Source organism: Culex quinquefasciatus, chromosome 2 (assembly GCF_015732765.1).
Source record: "Culex quinquefasciatus strain JHB chromosome 2, VPISU_Cqui_1.0_pri_paternal, whole genome shotgun sequence".
Classification (NCBI taxonomy): Eukaryota; Metazoa; Arthropoda; class Insecta; order Diptera; family Culicidae; genus Culex; species Culex quinquefasciatus.
The window spans coordinates 180,552,854-180,571,385 of NC_051862.1; the positions used below are offsets into that span (position 1 = coordinate 180,552,854).

Genomic DNA, 18,532 nt, shown 5'->3' on the forward strand with positions numbered 1-18,532 from the left:
AACAAACTTGTCCAGAATACTAACCATCCGATGTAGCGGAAGAAATTAAATTTTCATCACCAGAACGCTGCAAAAAGCATTACAAACATGGGCGGACTTTGATCTGTGCATTGCAGACAGCGTTTTGTGCGCTGTTTTGCACTACAAGCTGCACGGTTGTTTGAAGAACGTTTAAGTAAACGGTTCAAATTGCTGCTGCAGCGAGTCTTGATTGTAGAATGTCATTGTTATCCGAGCATTCGTTGGAGAAGGTTGTCTGATTCAACATGACTCGTCGCGTCCCGGCGCAAAACGCCGGCAATATCGCCCTACCTGCAGCTCAAGCAGGCAAAAAAGTGGGAATTTCCAAAAGGAAGGTTGAGGCCTCAACTGATGGCCAAAAACCGGGGATTTCCAAGAGGAAGGTGCTTTTGGAAGTGACATCGAACAGCAAAAAGACGAAAAAGAGCGACGGTACTGTACCGATGGATGAGGAGGAGGAGAACTCTTCGTCGCACGAGGAGCAGCTTTGAAGAACAACAAGTTCGCTGGACTGCCTGACGAGGACCAGGTAGCGGAAGCAAAGGAGAATGAAGTGAAACAGCGAAAGGAGAAACTGCCTCCTTTTTATGTGCGGCAATCAGCAGCAACGATCGACTTTCGAGCGGGGCTGGTTGAACTCATCAAGTCTGGGAAAGTCCAAGGCAACATTCGTCTGTGTCAGGACGGATTTAAGGTGCTGGTGCAATCCAGGCAGCACTATCAACTGGTCAAGGATTACTTGACCGAAAACGAGGCGGAGTACTTTACCCATGATGTCGTCATGGATAAGCCGTACAAAATCGTCGTCAGAGGTCTGTACGACATGCCAGTGGAGGAATTAGCTGCCGAGCTAAAAGTTTTGAAACTGGATGTGTTGGCCGTGCACAAAATGAGCCGACGCAACAAAGACATCAAGTACCGTGACCAGCTCTACCTGCTGCATTTGGCTAAGGGATCGACGACGCTTCCTGAGCTGAAGGCAATTCGAGCGGTTTTCAACATTATCGTGTCGTGGGAGCGATACCGACCAGTGCATCGTGACGTCACACAATGCTTCAACTGCCTGGGTTTCGGGCACGGAGGTAAGAACTGCCACCTGAAGCGTCGTTGCGCCAAATGTGGTACCGATGCGCACATCACATCCCAGTGCATCCAAGATTCGCTGGTGAAGTGCCTCAACTGCAACGGTGAGCACTCGTCAACCGACCGAAAGTGCCCCAAGAGAGCTGAGTTCGTGAAAATTCGGCAGCAAGCATCGACGAAGAATCAGCCTCAGCGTCGTAGAACTCCTCCAGCCCTGGTGGAGCAAAATTTTCCACCTCTTCAACCGCGACGCCAGGTCCCGAACTTGGCACCGTTGCCGTTGGATCCCAGGAAGAGAGCTGAGATGAATCATCCACGGCCGGGTTCCAGCCAGGAGCCGAGACCGCCACCACCGGGCTTCAGCCAGGAGCCAAGACCAACCCAAGAACCAGCAGTTGAGGAAAATGGTAATGATCTTTACACCTCAACCGAACTCCTCAATATTTTCAAACAGATGTCCGCTGCACTGCGTGGATGCAAAACCAAGACCCAGCAGATTGAAGTGCTGACCTCGTTCGTCATCCAGTATGGATCGTAGGTCCCTCAAGCTGCTGAATTGGAACGCTTGCTCCATTAGGAGGAAGAACTTAGAGCTGGTGGATTTTCTTCGCGAGAAGGAGATCGACGTAGCTGCCATCACGGAAACTCATCTGAAGCCCGGTGAAAAAGTTTATCTGCAAAACTACAAGATCGCGACGCAGCTCGACAGGACCACCTCTGGAGGAGGAGGTGTGCTTGTCGCTGTTCATCGTGATCTCAAGCCACGCCGGCTGCCACACTTCAAGCTGGACATCATCGAGGCCGTTGGGGTGGAAATTCCCACTTCGGTTGGCCCAGTACTCTTCATTGCTGCATACTGCCCACGTCAGGTGAATTCCAGAGATGGTTCAGCAGCAAAACTGAAGAGCGATATCCAGAAGCTGACACGGCGGAGCGCAAAGTACATCATCGCTGGTGACCTCAACGCGAAGCATGAAGTTTGGGGCAACAGCAGGAGGAATCGGAACGGAGTGATTCTGCACAACGATCTGCAAAACGGATACTACAACGTTGTGAGTCCGGATCGTCCAACGAGGGTGGCTCGGTCTGGGAATCACTCAATCATCGACTTCTTCATTACCAATATGGCTGAGAACGTGGCTCATCCTGAGGTGTTTGAAGAGTTGAGTTCTGATCACTATCCGGTGGTTGTGGAGGTTGGAGCTTCCGTTACTCCGCAGCGGCAACCAACCCGGAAAGATTACCACAACGTTGACTGGCAGCAGTTTCAGCAAGTGGTCGACAGCAACATCGACTATGATCAACACCCGGAAACTTCTGCCGATATTGATCGTTCGCTGGAGGTGATCCAGCAGGCTATCAACCAAGCAGAGGCTGCCAACGTTCGGGAGGTTCCTGTTAATTTTAAGGTAACTGATATTGACGTAGATACTAAACACTTGATTAGACTTAGGAATGTTTATAGGAGACAATATCAACGGACTGGGGACTATGACAAAAGATTTCAGTGAACAATTTGAACAAAATCATACAAGACCGACTTGACAATATCAGAAATCAAGAATTTTCAAAACATGTAAGCCAGCTTGGGAATTATTCAAAACCATTTTGGAAACTTTCAAAAGTTCTTAAAAACAAACCAAAGCCTATTCCTCCTCTTATTGTTGAGGATTCTCCTTTGATTACATCCGAGGAAAAGGCAAATGCACTTGGGCTTCATTTTGTTAGTTCACATAATCTTGGCGCTTCCATGACCAGCCGTAAAGAAACATCAGTTGCCAATAGTATTTCAACAATCAATGACTCTACCTTTGAATTTCCTGCAGATTCCCATGTTTCTGGTGAGGAAGTCAAAGTTGCAGTTAAACAAATGAAAAATATGAAAGCTCCTGGCTTTGATAACATTTTAATCTAGTGTTGAAAAAACAGAGTGATCAGTTCTTTCAACATCTAGCCAATATTTTCAATAAATGTTTGCAACTTGGTTACTTCCCCACCAATTGGAAGCTGGGCAAAGTCATACCAATTTTGAAGCCTCAAAAGATCCAACATCGCCAACAAGTTATCGTCCCATTAGTCTTTTGAGTAGTCTGTCCAAACTCTTTGAGAAGGTCATCTATTCAAGGCTTTTGGATTTTACCAACGATAATAATATAATTTTGAATGAGCAGTTTGGCTTCCGAAAGGGACATAATACTGCTCATCAGCTTACGAGAGTAACTAAAATCATCAAGCAGAACAAGCTTGAGTCTAAATCAACTGCTATGGCTTTGTTGGATGTTGAGAAGGCTTTTGACAATGTTTGGCATGATGGTTTGATACATAAACTGTATTTATACGGTTTTCCAATGTATCTTATCAAAATTATCCAGCACTATCTTTCGGAGAGATCGTTCAGGGTTTTCTGAATGGGATTGCTTCTGGATTATTCAACATTGATGCTGGGGTTCCCAAGGAAGTATTCTTGGCCCACTTCTGTACAATATTTTTACATCTGATTTGCCTACTCTTCCTGGTAATGGTGTGTTGTCACTTTTGCTGATGACACTGCCGTTATTTATAAGGGTAAAATAACCAGATATTTAGTTGGCCGTCTTCAGAAGGGTCTTGACGTTCTTTCCGAATACTTTGGCGACTGGAAAATTCGCATAAATGCAGCCAAAACTCAAACCATCATTTTTCCACTTTCCAAATCGGCCAGATTTGTCCCAAAGGATGATGTTTTGATTAAAATGAATGATGTTTCGATACCCTGGTCAAAGGAAGTTGTCTATTTAGGTCTCATACTTGACTCGAAACTATTGTTTCGGCAGCATGTAGACAAAATATTGAACAAGTGCAGCATTCTCATCAGGTGTTTGTATCCTTTAATTAACAGAAAATCAAAGCTTTCTTTGAAAAATAAGCTAGCAGTTTACAAACAAATAATTTACCCCGTTATTGAGTATGCAGTACCTGTTTGGGAGTGTTGCGCTAGAACTCATAAATTGAAGCTCCAGCGTGTCCAAAACAAGGTACTCAAAATGGTTTTGAATGTTCCTGGCTGGACAAGATCAAGTGAGGTTCATGAATTAGCAGAAGTAAAAATGTTGGATCAGAAGATTCAAGAAAAATGTTTGAAATTCAGGGAAAAATGTGCTATTTCTGAATACCCCTTGATTCAAGGATTGGTTTAGTTTATGGTAAGTTTAAGTTAGTTTTAGGTTAGGTTATGTTTTCTTAACATTTTTTTCCTCATTGTACCTAGTGTTACAAAAATGATAAATCATATACTTTTAAAGTTATGAAAATGAACAGTGTTTGAATCACGAAAAGCAAATTAAAGCTGAAGAGCCACAGCTGACCACTTATTATGTAAACCAAATGTAATTATTATAAGAAAGATTCAATAAAGTATATTTAATTCAAAAAAAAAAAAAAAAAAAAAAATTGTAGAATGTTTTGAAGCAAATTGAGAGGTACTTTAGATGAAAATGGGTTGGAATGGCATTCCTTATGGAGATCCTGTCTGTCATCGTAAAGTTTTGAAGAATGTTCAACTTGTCGAAAAGAGTAATGATATTTAAGTGCTATTAACATCTGTGCCCTAATATTTAAACTTAAAAACGTTTAATATACAGCTCACTGTCACTTAAAATTATTCTCAGCCTAAAACAATATTTATGGAGATTTGTGAATCATTTCATCTTTATGCTTATGACTTTCAAATTACCAAATTTCATTTCTTAATATGATTTTGGTTAAAATGGTTTATTTAAAAATAAACGAACATAGGAACCTGCATTACCAATGGCTAAACAAAACAGTTTGAATGACTGTTTAAATTAAATGATGGTAATATTATTTATTTCTTGTTCGAAAATACTTCAAGATTAAAATCCTTAACCTTTAAAATAAATTATAGTTGATTTTAAATGACTCAAAACGAAGTTTTTATTTGTTAAATTTTTGTTGATATTTGGCGGAGTGAAACTTTTTTATTGCATTAATTGTTATCATCATTTCAAAATCAATCATCTTTGAACATTTTTATTTCTTGAATTGCAAAATAAAAATCTCCGAGCATAGATTGGAAACTATTGATAACATGTTTGAAGGTTTTTTCACAGACAAACAGATGCAAATCATACTAATTCATAATAATATATTATATTAGTAGAGACATCTAGTTGTGAACACTCACATCGCACAAAATATATGGAAGTGTGCGTGCATACATTGAAAAGGTCATTTCAACAAAAGACTTTTCGCCAAACGAAATTTTACCGGTTTTTTTTTTTGTTTGTAAAAAAATATTTGAATTGAACCCCGTCTTTTTTGTGTTCAAAACAAAACCTCACAGAAATAATTGAAAATATCACTAAATTTATTAATGAAGTGAATGTTGAAACTGCCTTTTTATAAATTCATTAAAAAATAAATAAATATCAAATCAATAAATAATCTTTCAAAAAGTTTTTTGAGAAGTTTTTAAAATTCCAGGAACTTTCAAACATTCAAAAACATATATCTAAAAGGTTTTTTAAGTTGCTATTTTTTTAAAAAGAACTTATTTGGCCAAAAAAATGCAAAAACATTTTAAACAAAAATTTAAACGATCTCTTTCAATTATTCAAATGACTGTTCATGTTTAAAAGCATTCAAAAACTCATTGGATTAGTTTTTTTTTCGTAACAATGCAAAAAGTACGAAAATTAATTTTGAAAAACCAATTTATTTTCAAAGAACTGGGCATATTTAAAGGAATACGAAAACTCATAGAAGTTATTTCTTTTAACAATTGATGTTCTAAACCTGCCTCATATATAAAAGAATATCAATCATATAGAAATATTCAGCAAATCCCCACGAAAACAGCATGATTCGAAAAAAAAGTTCTCCGATCGAGCTAAAAATTTTTCTGGGGGATCCTTGGCCGAAATAATTAGACCCGTATATTTTTGTTTGGTCATTAGGGTGACCTACGCCGTGTTGGGGTGGTTCGAAAAATGGAAATTTTCGTCGATTTTCGCAAAAACCACTTTTTTCAAAAAATCATATCTCCGCGCCATTTTATCCGATTTTAGCTGTCCTAGATGCAAAAGAAAGGTGATTAGTTTGGCTGTTTGGGAAAAATAGTAAGAAGTTTCAAAAATCTAGCTTAAAATTTGAAAAGGTCGTATGAAAATGCTGTTTGGAAGGTCTCGGAACCAAAGAGCCTATTTCTGAAAATATTTTTATCGGATTCCTCGAAAAATTTCACATAACATATCAAAAAATGGTGCAGTTATGTTTTCGATACTCTGAGATACGATTTTTTGATAATAAAAACTGGGGTTTTCGACGCGCCACGCGCAAAAATGGGAAAATGACGAAAACGGGAAAAAATCGACTTTTTTCACTAAAACTGCGATAACTTTAAAATTTCAGCGATGACCTATAGATGTTATGGTACCAAAAAATGCGTCTTTCAATTAAGTGGTTTTTGCGAAAATCGACGAAAATTGCCATTTTTCGAACCATCCTAACACGGCGTAGGTCACCCTAATGGCCAAACAAAAAAATACGGGTCTCATTATTTCGGCCAAGGATCCCCCAGAAAATTTTTTAGCTCGATCGGAGAACTTTTTTTTCGAATCATGCTGTTTTCGTGGGGAATTGCCGTATTATTTTTTTCAATGCCATTCATTTTCAAATCATGTTCATGTTCATAATTGAAAAAATTTCAAAAACCAATAGTTTTTTTTTAACGAATTATTTTCAAAAGAACTGGTTATTTTGAAAATAATGCAAAATCTCCAAGAAATTATCAAAATTATATTTTAAAAGATGATTTTAATTTTACAAAACCAATTTATTTTCAAAGTACTGGTCATGTTTAAAAGAATACAGAAAAAAAAACTCCCAGAAATTAATAAAATCATCTTTAAAAAAGTCCAATAAAAATATTTGGTTTGAAAAAAATCTCACGCAAATAGTTTTTTTTAACTGCTTAGGCCGTTGCGAATATTTTTTGAAGTTTATGTCCCTCGACTCTGACCAAAGTCGAGGGGGGGGGGGCAAAAAAATAAAAAAGTATAAAAATTGAAATTACGAGCCATGGTTTCAACATTTCAATGAAAAAAGTGTTTTAAAATGCATTATACACCTGTCCAGTTATTTTGCCATCACTAGTTTCCAAAATATCTAAGTATTGACAAAAAAAAATTTTTTGCGAAAAATAAAATTTTTGCGGTGTTGTACAGTGGAATTTCATAAAAATTCATAACATTTTTAAACAAGCCCAAACATGCTTAATATGATTATCAATGCAGAAAAATGCATTTTAGATTGTTTTCAGTTGATAAGACTTCTATTTTCATGGAAATTTTGAAGTTTTTTGGAAAAATATTTTTTTTGCCCCCTGATTTTTCAGACCAATTTTGAAGGGGGGGCGACATAAACTTTGAAAAATATTTGCAACGGCCTTATTTATTTTTCACAATTCGTTTTCTGTATTTTTTTTTTTATTCGGCAAAACGACCGTTGGCAAAACGTATCATTCGGCGAAATGTCCCGCACCCGTCAAATGCTTGTGAGATCAAATTTGCCGTGATTAGTCTTGAATCCTTCAAATTTACCGTTAAGTTACAGATTGAATGATTTTAATAGAGATTTACGTCTGTTTGTCTATGTTAAATTTCTAAAAAAAATAATGTCTCAATATTAAAGTGTTTATTTAAATGTTCAAATCCTTTTCACAAGCATTTGTTTATTTTTATGCACTCATTTTCGCAAAAATAAAAACTTTTCAAAATATCCACTATTATAACGTAAGCCAAGGCTGCAGAGTCGGGTGTATTTTTTTAGTCTTCTGGAGATAATGTGACTCAGACTCTGACTTTGACTCCTCAGTCCTCAGAAAAAGTGCAGGTGGTTATGCCACAAGCATGACCAGAATGACAGAAAAATGTGAGATGATGAAAATACTAGGCAGTCCGTATGGCTTTATCAACAATATCTAGAGCAGTTTTTCAATAAAATATTTTTCAATGCTAAAATTCACTAGTCTTATAAAATTTACAGCCTTATTTTGGAAAAAAATGATTATGATTTTGTATACGAGTTCAAAGAAAACAATTTATCCTTTTGGCAAGATATGCACATGATATAAGCTGTATGTCATTTCATCAATTCCCAGCATGCCACATTTGTCATTACTCAAAGCAACTGTTGTCATTTGCGACAACAACAACTGGTTCCCACCCGAGCTGACCTACTTTCAGTACGCTACCACCAGAGTTTGTTTCTGTCTCGAGATAGAGCTCACCTCTATCATCCATCTGATAAAATTCGTCATATTGCCACGATCTCCCTACCAACTTCCCCGAAATAAAAACAAACAAAAACGCCGCAAAAAAAAACAAGACACAACCGTTTGTTAACATTTGCAATTTGGTGCGCCACGAGATAACACACACACTCACGCACACGCCTGATATCGAAACGAGACCCGACGCGATGAGTTTCGGCTTGGGGTAGGTTGTGAGCACTGCCAAAAAGTGGTCGAAAAACGACGACTTCTTTGTGTCCTAGGTCCTGGTGTGACTGCAATGCAACAGAAGGTGCCCGCTGATAAGGTCGGCCGAAAACGACGCGGCTGTTGGCCAAATCCAATTGCAACAGCCGCGGGCACACGGCAAAAGTAGGTCACCAGACGACGACGCAACACGACAAGAATGATAGCTGACTGTGGCGAAAATAGCATCACGTTATGACAAGCGGGTTGATGGGAGTGATTGCAAAAAGATAGAAAAATGAGGTGTTGAATCAAATCTAACAAAAGAAAAGAATTTGAAAAACGGCTAAAGATGAGCAAAGAGAACAAAACAATCAAAGAAGACATCATAAATGACTGAAAACAGAAAACGAGAGAACAATAGAAGCACAAATTAAGACAAATTAAATGGAAAAACATGTTTAAACACGCCCATCGCGTGTGCGTTCCACATTCATAATCACACTTCATTAATCATGGTTTAGTTTTTGCTTCTCACAAACACACACACTTACTAATAATATAAAAAAAAATGTGTGCGTCGCATCGCAAACTAATAACGCGAGGTGCATTATTGTGCGCGCAATGTGCATGCGTACACGCCTTAGCTGTCACGTGCCATTTTCTCTCATTCTCGATTGCATAATGTTTTATTTGTCCCCCATTTTTTGCATTTGAGAAATAGAGAGAAAGAGAGAAAAAATACATGAGCATTATTTATGCATCTGTTTCGAACAACAGTTGAATAAATAATTGCCTTTAATTTTTTTTCTTTTTACCAACGAATAGAACTCAATTTAAATTCATGATTTATTAAAAAAGATGATTTAAAATCTTTAAAATAATGCTTTTGTAAAATATTGCAAAAAATACACCTCTCTCAGTGCTACATTTTCATCGTTTTGCTTGTATTTTGTTTCTTCTTTTTAATTCGGCTTCGTCCCATGTGCATATGCGTGCCCAGCTCGTGTTATTATCAAAGAGCACACACACCGCACCAGACCGGCAGTCACACACAGTGTCGCTTCTGCTGGTGCACAGAGCGCGAGTGAGTGAGTGTGTTTCGTGCGAATCTATGCCAGCAAGCTCGCAGACGACCTGCCTCAACAATGTTCGTGTTGGGTTGGGTCGGGTCGTGGCTTGGTATGGATTCTTGCTGTTTTTGTTGTGTGCTGCTCTAAGCCGATTGCGATATCAGTGGGGAGATGTTATTTTTGATTAATTTTATGGGGATTTCTTGTGTAACCTCATATTTTTGCATAAATAACACAGCTAAAAAAGTAGTAATCCAGCTGCGTGTAAAAGGCTTGGGTGTAAAATAAAAATTGCATTATTTTATGCAATTTTATGTTATTTTACACCCTGAAATATGTAGCCCATCAGTATCGGAAACCTACTTGACCGAAATGTCAAGCTCATATATGAGTTTAACCTTACAGCTTTTCATCGGTGTGATGGCCGAGTGGGCTAAGGCAAAAGTCCTTAGTGCTGGGTTTGAATCCCGTTGGTTGCAACTTTTTTTTGTGTTTGCAAAAATTGTACATGCAGTGTGTAATATTAAGTGTTTATTTTGACGAAGGTGATGTGCATGCTTTTGCATGCAATTTTACCATCGGATTTTTTGCTGTGAATAGTAAAAATATTTTCCGAAAAATTTTCAAGTTTTGTTAGCCCAAACTTTAATCACATTTTTTTGCTAGCACAACTTTAAAACAATACACACAATGAAAAAATCGTGTAGTATTCCGTCTAATTTGATGCACAAACTAGAGCGTAAAAAAAGACGTAAAATTACACGTTATGACAAACTAACCATGACAGTGTAATTTTACATGTATCGGTAGCAATGATGACGTATGCTGTAAAACATTTTTTAGATAGTCTCAGGAATAAATCAAAATTTGGTTGTTTGGATTTTCTTAAGTTTTCACGGTTATATACACTTCCACCTTTATCTAATCACCAATTTAACGATTAGCACATAAACGATTAGTCTTCCTCTTCCTAAATATTTCTTTCACCACCACCACTACCATCACACTTCTTTAATTTTTGCTGCTCCTTCCTTCTAAATTTTCTGTTTTCTGGATCAGAACTTTATTGAAGTAGCAGCCGTTTTGAGTTGGCAGGTTAGAACATCGAGTTTTTGGTTCCCCCGGCAGTAATTCCGCGACTGCTCTTTCGGATAAAAATGTGCATCAAATATAATGTAAAATCAGGTCAAAACAGTATACTCTCACATCAGAAGTTGTGCTTCACTTTTCCAATACAAATTTTGACATCTCGTTTACATGATGATTTTTACGCCGAATTATTCCGTTAAGTGTAATAATCATTATTTTTTAGTGTGTAGTCATTTGGACTTAAACAACTTATTGGGATAAAAACCCGATTTAATTTCACCTCTGGTGCAAATAATTTTAATAGAGCCTTTCTTACAAAATGATGAAACTCCGAGAAATATATTGGTGCAATTAATTTTTCAGAAACATAATGATACCATCCAGTGAGAATTTTACCTAAAGCTTCGAATCTTTTTAGGCTAAACCTCAAATGCCATTTTTTTAATTTCAGAAGTACCTTATTTGTCGCAAGACATTTAAATTTAATTAAGAAAAACATATTGGATTGACATTATTGGCAAAAAAATAAAGGGTTCTCAGTCTATAATGTAAGTCTATGATTAACTTAAAAAAACATGTATCGCTATTGCATTTTGTCGATCAATTATGAGAAGCCAGAAAGAACACTTTCACGCGCAGCGTAAAACGCGCAAGCGTAAAAGCGCTGGCGTTGAAGCTTCGACTTAATTTGTCGAGCTTTCGATCGAGAATGGGCTGGGACTTTGAATTTGATGTTCAGTATATGATTTTGTATAGATCCAAAAATGTAATAGGGAAAAATAGGGTAAAAATAAGACGAAAAATACTAAAATCGCTATATCTCTGGAAATACATTTTGGAAAAGCTTCAAATTTTGGGCTCAAACAGTTTATGACGCATGTTTTCGAATGGCTTTTTGTTTGAAACTGAATTCTTTAAATTTGATAGTGTTATCTGTAAAATAGTCCAAAAAATACCTCTAAAAATGGTTTTGACCACATTTACTGGTCGAAAATTGTGAATCGAAAAATAAAATGTTCGTCTCCGACCCCACGGCTACAGATCTGACTTATAAAAATTGTGGGTTTTACGAGCGGTTTTCCAGTGATGGAAGACACAAATTTTTAAGAGCGGATACAGACATCGCTCATGTATTTCAGAAAAAGAGCTCTTAAAAATCAGACTTTGAGTTCCGGGTTTCGGGCCAAAATTCAATCGAAAGAGCGCATCTAAACCTTCAATTTAGTAATAGGATTTTTTCCTGGGACGAATCCTCGCCGTGCAAGAATTTTTTAAGATTTCTGAAAAAAGCGTTTTTCCAAAAGCAAACCTTAAACCTTTCTTTTGTAAGAAAGGCAAAAAAATGAAGAAAAAAATAGACAACCCTAAAAAAAACTTGTGGTTGGAATTTATAATGATTCTTTGTAAATTAGCTACTTTTTGAGACTAAAAATGAATTCAGAAATTCTAGAAAGAGAAACTTTCTCTGATTATTAAAGCTTTTTCCAGTGATCTTTCAAAAAAAAATTAAATGGTATAAAATGTATTTGACTTCATTTTTTAATGTTAATTTAACTTTGCAGTTAGAAAGTGATGTATGTAATATTTTGATAAAGTGCACCGTTTTCATATTAAAACTCATAATACAACTTTTCAATTTTTGAAACTTGTGCCCATGTTTAACCTTTTTTGAAAGAAATATTCGAAAAACTGAGAAATGCTCTACATTTTGTTATTTTTAACTTTATTCATACGGCCATGGAATGATTTTTAAAGGGGAAAAGGTTATATTTTCAGTGTTGCTCTCGTTATTCGATCACTGATATCTCGAGAACTAATGGTCCAATTTTCAATGTTGAAAAATTGGCGAAATTTTCTGCTCTTTTGAATAAAAATTTTATCAAATTTTTAAAATGTGTTAAAAAAAGTGTTTTAGTGAATAGATTCCAAATATTTTGCAAAAAAAATAAGACATCACATATTTTTTCAACGTTTTTTCAAGCATATAAACAAAAAAATGACAATCACTTAGAGAGAAAACTGCAAAAATGATGGGAAATGCATCACACACCCATACAGTTGATGTTAATTGCCATACACCCATACAGTTGATGTTAAAGCTTGAAAAGATTTGACAAAACGGCAACTGTGCATCGAAAATTAACAAAAATGTAAACGATTTTTGAGTAAACCCTTCCATGCTAAAAAATATTCTAAACGCAGAATATCATCACTAAAATTTCCATCAAAAATGAAGTTTTTGATAAAGTTTTTTTTACCTATTGATTTTTCCAGCCGATTTTTAATTGGAGAGGGGAGGGGAAAAGGGGGTCACAAATAAGTTGTCAAATATTTGCAGCAGTTTATCACAACATTTTTTTTTTCTTTGTAATGCGGATTTACAATCGCAAAAAAAATATCGTCAGAACGTACCAAAACAAGATTTCGAAAACAAGCAAAAACGTGAAAATTTCATGTACGTCACTCTGCCATAAAAAAAACGCATCAGAAATACGATTTTTTGACTAAAGATGTCACGATTTGTTAAGAAAAACGAAGCTTTGAATAAATTTAATAATTAACATCATTAGAACTAGGGAATATGTCTTGGTATATTTTTAACAACTTATTATTATCTTATTCTATTTAAAATTTCTAAAAAAGTAATTTAAAATGTTTTTCGCTAAATAATTTTACTATGATAAAGCAAGCAGTCAATACTGAATTCACTTCCTTCAAAAAAAAATCATTGTTCAAAACATTGTGAAATTCGTGTGCTGATCCATTCGTTCAGTGATAAACACATTTTCCTTTTTCAAAATAAAAGCTATATCATCGAGATTATCCTTTTCCAAACACACGTGGATCTGCACTCCCATTCCACCAATCGATAAACGTGAAATCGCCGTTTCGGACGCTGGCCGTCTGCCAACCACCTTTTTTCCCCCAATAAAAATCCCAACACAAAGTCTGGCTGGACCTCTTATCTACAAAGCTTCAGCCCTTTCCCCAGCACCCACCCACTCTGAGCGGTTAGTTATATGTTTGTGCAGCCATTTTTATCCACTCGCACCAATTCCATGAATGAAATCAGATCAATGCGCAGCACAGCACATGTGTGTGTTTCGAGTGCAAACATCCGAAATTGGTCCCCTCCTATGGGGAAGCATTTCAATTATCCTGATTTCACCGGTCGTCCTGGTCAATGGTTTTGCGCTGAACACCGAACAAACGCAATCAAATTCCGCTAGTTGCAAATCGAGTTCTGACGAGGATAAAAGATAAACTGATCGAGGTTTTATTCCTAAAAATCAATATTAAACTTTTGCATAAATGGGATTAAAATTGGGAGACTAATGTTTGATTTTTTCTCTCTCTCTTTTTCAATTTCAGCGGTCAAATTCGGACGGATGTCGAAGAAGCAGCGGGAAAAGGTCGAGGACGAGGTACGGTTTCACCGGGCCCAGATGCGTGCCCAGAGCGATGCGGCGCCCGACAGTTCCGTGTTCGACACGCAGACGCCCTCGAGTAGTGACCAGCTGCACCACGGCTACAACGGGTAAGGTCCAAAAAGGGGGGAACACTAAGGGGTTACCCGTCGGGAACGGTGTGCGTGTCTGTGTGGTCTTTGGTATCAGGGATGTTTCAAGACTATATTTTCAGTTATTGTTGTATGATTTTTAACTTTTTTGCGATTCAAAATGATCAAAAACAGTAACTACCAAAATATTTGAATTTTTTTAATATTTTATGATTAAAATCATACGGAGAAAAATTATTTCCAAAAATCGTGACCAAGGTTTCATAAAAATGGGATTATTAAAGAAGTTTTTGTAAATTTCAATAATGAAATTTGAAAACTTTGTTCGTGGTTAACAATTTTTGGGACTAATTTTTCTCTGTGCATATAACTTAAACATTTTCTGCGTGGTTGCAATTTCTTTTTTTCTGTTAATAATTACAAATAATTTTAAAATTTGCATAACCAATTCATATGAAAAAGTGGGCTTTTAAAAAACTATGAAAAAACTTCAGCCACAAAGCCTTAAAAAAACAGTTCAATTATTTTCTTTTAACATGTTTTGAAGGTCTCACTAATGTTGTCAAACAAGCGAAATCATCTGAAAAAATTTCCCAATATAATGATATTTTTCACATTTTGACCTATGAAAGTAAGAAAAAATCCTTCAATGCAAGTTTTCATATTGTTCTAAAACCCGTCTACTTAAAATGCTACAAAAATGATCCTTTATTATGTATCTAACAAATGAATCTTCTAATTGTTTTGTTATGATTGGCAAAATTGTTGGATATTATTAAAAGTACTTTAAAAAAAACTTCTAGAGAATAACTCAAGTTTTAATTGAATTTTAAACACAAAGAAATTTTTGTTACAAAATTATCGTTCTAAAATATAAAACTAAAGAAGACTGTTTGTAGACGTTTTTGAAATGCTTAAACTTAAATTTTTTTTTTAAATTATTAAAACTGTTTCAACATTAAACATATTTTAAAACATTTGATAAGTTATTATGCAAAGCAACCGTTTGTAATAAATCTTGTTTTTTTGTGTAAATACTTTATTACTAATAAATCATAATAATATTTAGTTTTAACAGTTTACAATTATCTATTATTCAAGCTGCTTGAATTTATAAGTCAAAAAAATTATCATTCATTGAAAAATCACTTGTTCAAGGCGAAACTTGCCGTTTTAACATTTTTAATCATTTAATTTGTAAACATTTGATTTTTTAGACCATAATAAATAAAGTGCAGTAACATTTCTAAAAATAAACCTTCTATTTTACTGCTTGTTTTTAAAAAAATATACGGATTTTTGTTGGTTTTTTCTGAACAAAATGAAAAGAAAAAATAAATTTATTTATTACCTCATTTTTGCTATCAACCGTGAAATTATCTAAACTTTTAATTATTGAACTGCAATTAAATTATTTACTAATTCTGGCAAATGCAATAAAGCAATCAAATATTTATAAAGTAAATTTAATAAATCGTTTGTTATGCCAAAACTGATAAGGCTAATGATTGCAAAACAACTGAACTAGTGTAAAATGCATTTTAAAACACTTTTTTCCATTTAAATGTGAAGACTATGGCTTGTTATTTAAATTTTTATATTTTTTTATTTTTTTGCCCCCCCTTGACCTCGGCCAGGGCCGAGGGACAAAAACTTTTTTAAATATTTGCATCGGCCTAACAACTTATTCAAAATTAATGACATTTTATTGTAATTTTAAAATTTCGTAATGTTTGCAGTGCTTAACTCTCTGATGAAAAAACTTGATGGGCTTTAAAATTTCATAAAAAACTTTAGGCTTTAAAATTTCATAAAAACATAAATCTTAAACGGAATTAAAATGGAATAAATTTAATGAAAATGGTATAAAAACCTCTCAATAATTACAAACATAAGATTTAAGCAAAACATATTGTGAATATTTTTGACATAGTTTCTTTAAGAAACTGTGATGTTTCAATCATTATGATCTAATTTACTTTGAAAAATCATTTTAGTTGAAGTTTTTTCACAACTTTCAAAATTTTCCGAAAACATCAGAGGGCAAAAATATTATTTCAAACAATCGATTGTAAGCAATAAGAAACACATTGCATGATGATTATTTTTGCATTTATTTTGAATTGTGCAAATTTTGGGCTTTTTACAAATTTGATGTTTGAGACAATGAATCAGAAAATGACTTAAAACTTAGTAAAAAAATGTTCCATTAATTCATGGAAATATTGCATTTTAAGCATAAGCATAAGCATAGGTGCCCATCCGCAGTTGCTACTCCGTTATTGACCAGGACCTCCAGAAGTTACATCCACGAGCCGTGGAAGATTAGTGGGTGCTATCTTTCCTCGCTTCGCAACTTCTCAAAGGCCCCTATCATGCTGATCAATACCGGCGCCGGCCACGACCAGTGGTAGGGTCACGGGGAAGTGGATGGGAATGTTAGTCCGATACTTGAGTGATAGAGACCGCCCAATCGACTGCTTCTCCGACAAAGTATCACATGAGTTTTGAGGGGGTTAGTAGATGGGTATGAGGTCAGGATTCACGAGTGGCAGTGATGTGACCATGCGCATTTTGTTTATCGGTTGAAAAATTTAAATCTTAAGCAGCCGGCTGCGGAAAGATAAATTATTGATTAGTTAGAAAGTTTTTTAAATCGAACGCGTGCCAACCGAGCACTACTGCTATGGGCTGGACTTATCAGTATATATTTACTAATTGTACAATTTAGATAACGCGTGCAAATTTCAAAATTAGTAAATAAAAAACGCTTTACTCTTCATAAAATCGATAGTTTGATGTGTTAATACTAGAACTGCCAGTTGGAATAAATTATTACGATCCACGATTATCAACAAAAAGAAAACAGGAAACTACGTAACCGATTCTAATGAGATTAAAACAATAACTTAAACGAACTAAACCGGCGGCGTGCCTTCCAATCAACGATGATAAAAGAAGGACTTATGAAAAATAAAATATCAAATGAAAGGCTCGGAAAACACGTTGCAGAGTAACCGCGAGGTCTCGCTACTCACAATAGAATAAAAAAAAATATGCAAAAATGGTCTATTCTATATGTCAGCGCAAAAAAAAAAAGCAAACCAAAAAAAGAACATTTTAATCGCGCGATTCTTTTTCAACTGACGACGATTCTGTTTTCGCTCCACTTTGTGTGCCTCTGCGGCGCACACACACACACCGATGAAACCTCTCGAACATTCGGAACTCTTCCTCTTTCCGCAGTCGTTCCAATTCCCCCCAAAAACGCGCCCGAAACAAAGCAAACCAAAAAAAGAACTTCTCAATCGCGCGATTCTTTTTTAACTCTTCATGGAAATATTGCATTTTTTTGACAGAAACGTAACTTTCATTATTTTATGACACTTTTTGTTCCAAAATGTTGAAAACATGGCTTAACATTTGAAATATTTATTTATTTATTTACACAATTTTTTAATGATTTTAAAAAGAGTAACTTTAAGAATTTATCAAAGAAATAACTGTCAGTAAAAACGCTCTTTAAATAAAAACAATCTAAGGGCATTCTCAGATTTTTTTTAAAGCTTTGATGGCTGAAATTAATGACAGTTGCCAGCAAAGGCAAACTTATGGTAAATTAGACGAGCATCCGGTAAAAATATTCACGAGACTGAAAAATCAAGTCTGTCGTATAGAAATTGCCAAAAACCACTAAAAAACATATTTTTTCAACCTTTTTATTTTTAAAACCGCTGTATCTTCACAAGGATTGGACTTAGGAATATCGAGACTTTTATGTAAAATTGTCTGGGAAATCGATTCCCACTATCGGTTTTTGAAAATTTTGACGTTTAGACCACTTTTCAAAAAAAACAGTTTTAGTAAATGATTTTTGTATTTTTTTAGGAGAGAATAACCATTCTGCATTTTTCGTGAGTCTTATTTTCACATTTTAGGCTATTTCCACAAAAATTTTGAGCGAAAAAAAATCGTGACATCACCTTAAAATTTAACTTTCAAACTTAAAAATTTAAAAATCCCATAGAATTGGCGTGTATTTTTCTTTCAGTGTATTTTTTTCAAAAAGCCCGTCTAATTTCAAACAAGTTTGTCTCTGTCCACTTTTTGATACGATGAGATACAGCAATATTTAACTTACAAAATACAAAAATATTTAAAACCCTTACGCCCTTCTCAAATGTCATTATCGAATGCAACTGGCTCCATATACACAAAAATGGCTTATATAGGCCTAGGATAACATGGGTACAAAAGTACCAGAAAAAA

General features: G+C 35.3%; 1 protein-coding gene across 4 annotated transcripts in view; it reads left to right on the forward strand.

The window, feature by feature from the left end:
• The window catches only part of LOC6049002 (probable nuclear hormone receptor HR3), a 355,001-nt gene that overhangs the window by 322,431 nt on the left and 14,038 nt on the right, over nt 1-18,532 (forward strand). For all 4 annotated transcript variants that reach the window (XM_038251863.1, XM_038251862.1, XM_038251860.1 and 1 more), the window contains exon 3: nt 14,116-14,281. In XM_038251863.1, the coding sequence (XP_038107791.1) occupies nt 14,116-14,281 (166 nt within the window). The remainder of the gene's footprint in view (nt 1-14,115; nt 14,282-18,532) is intronic.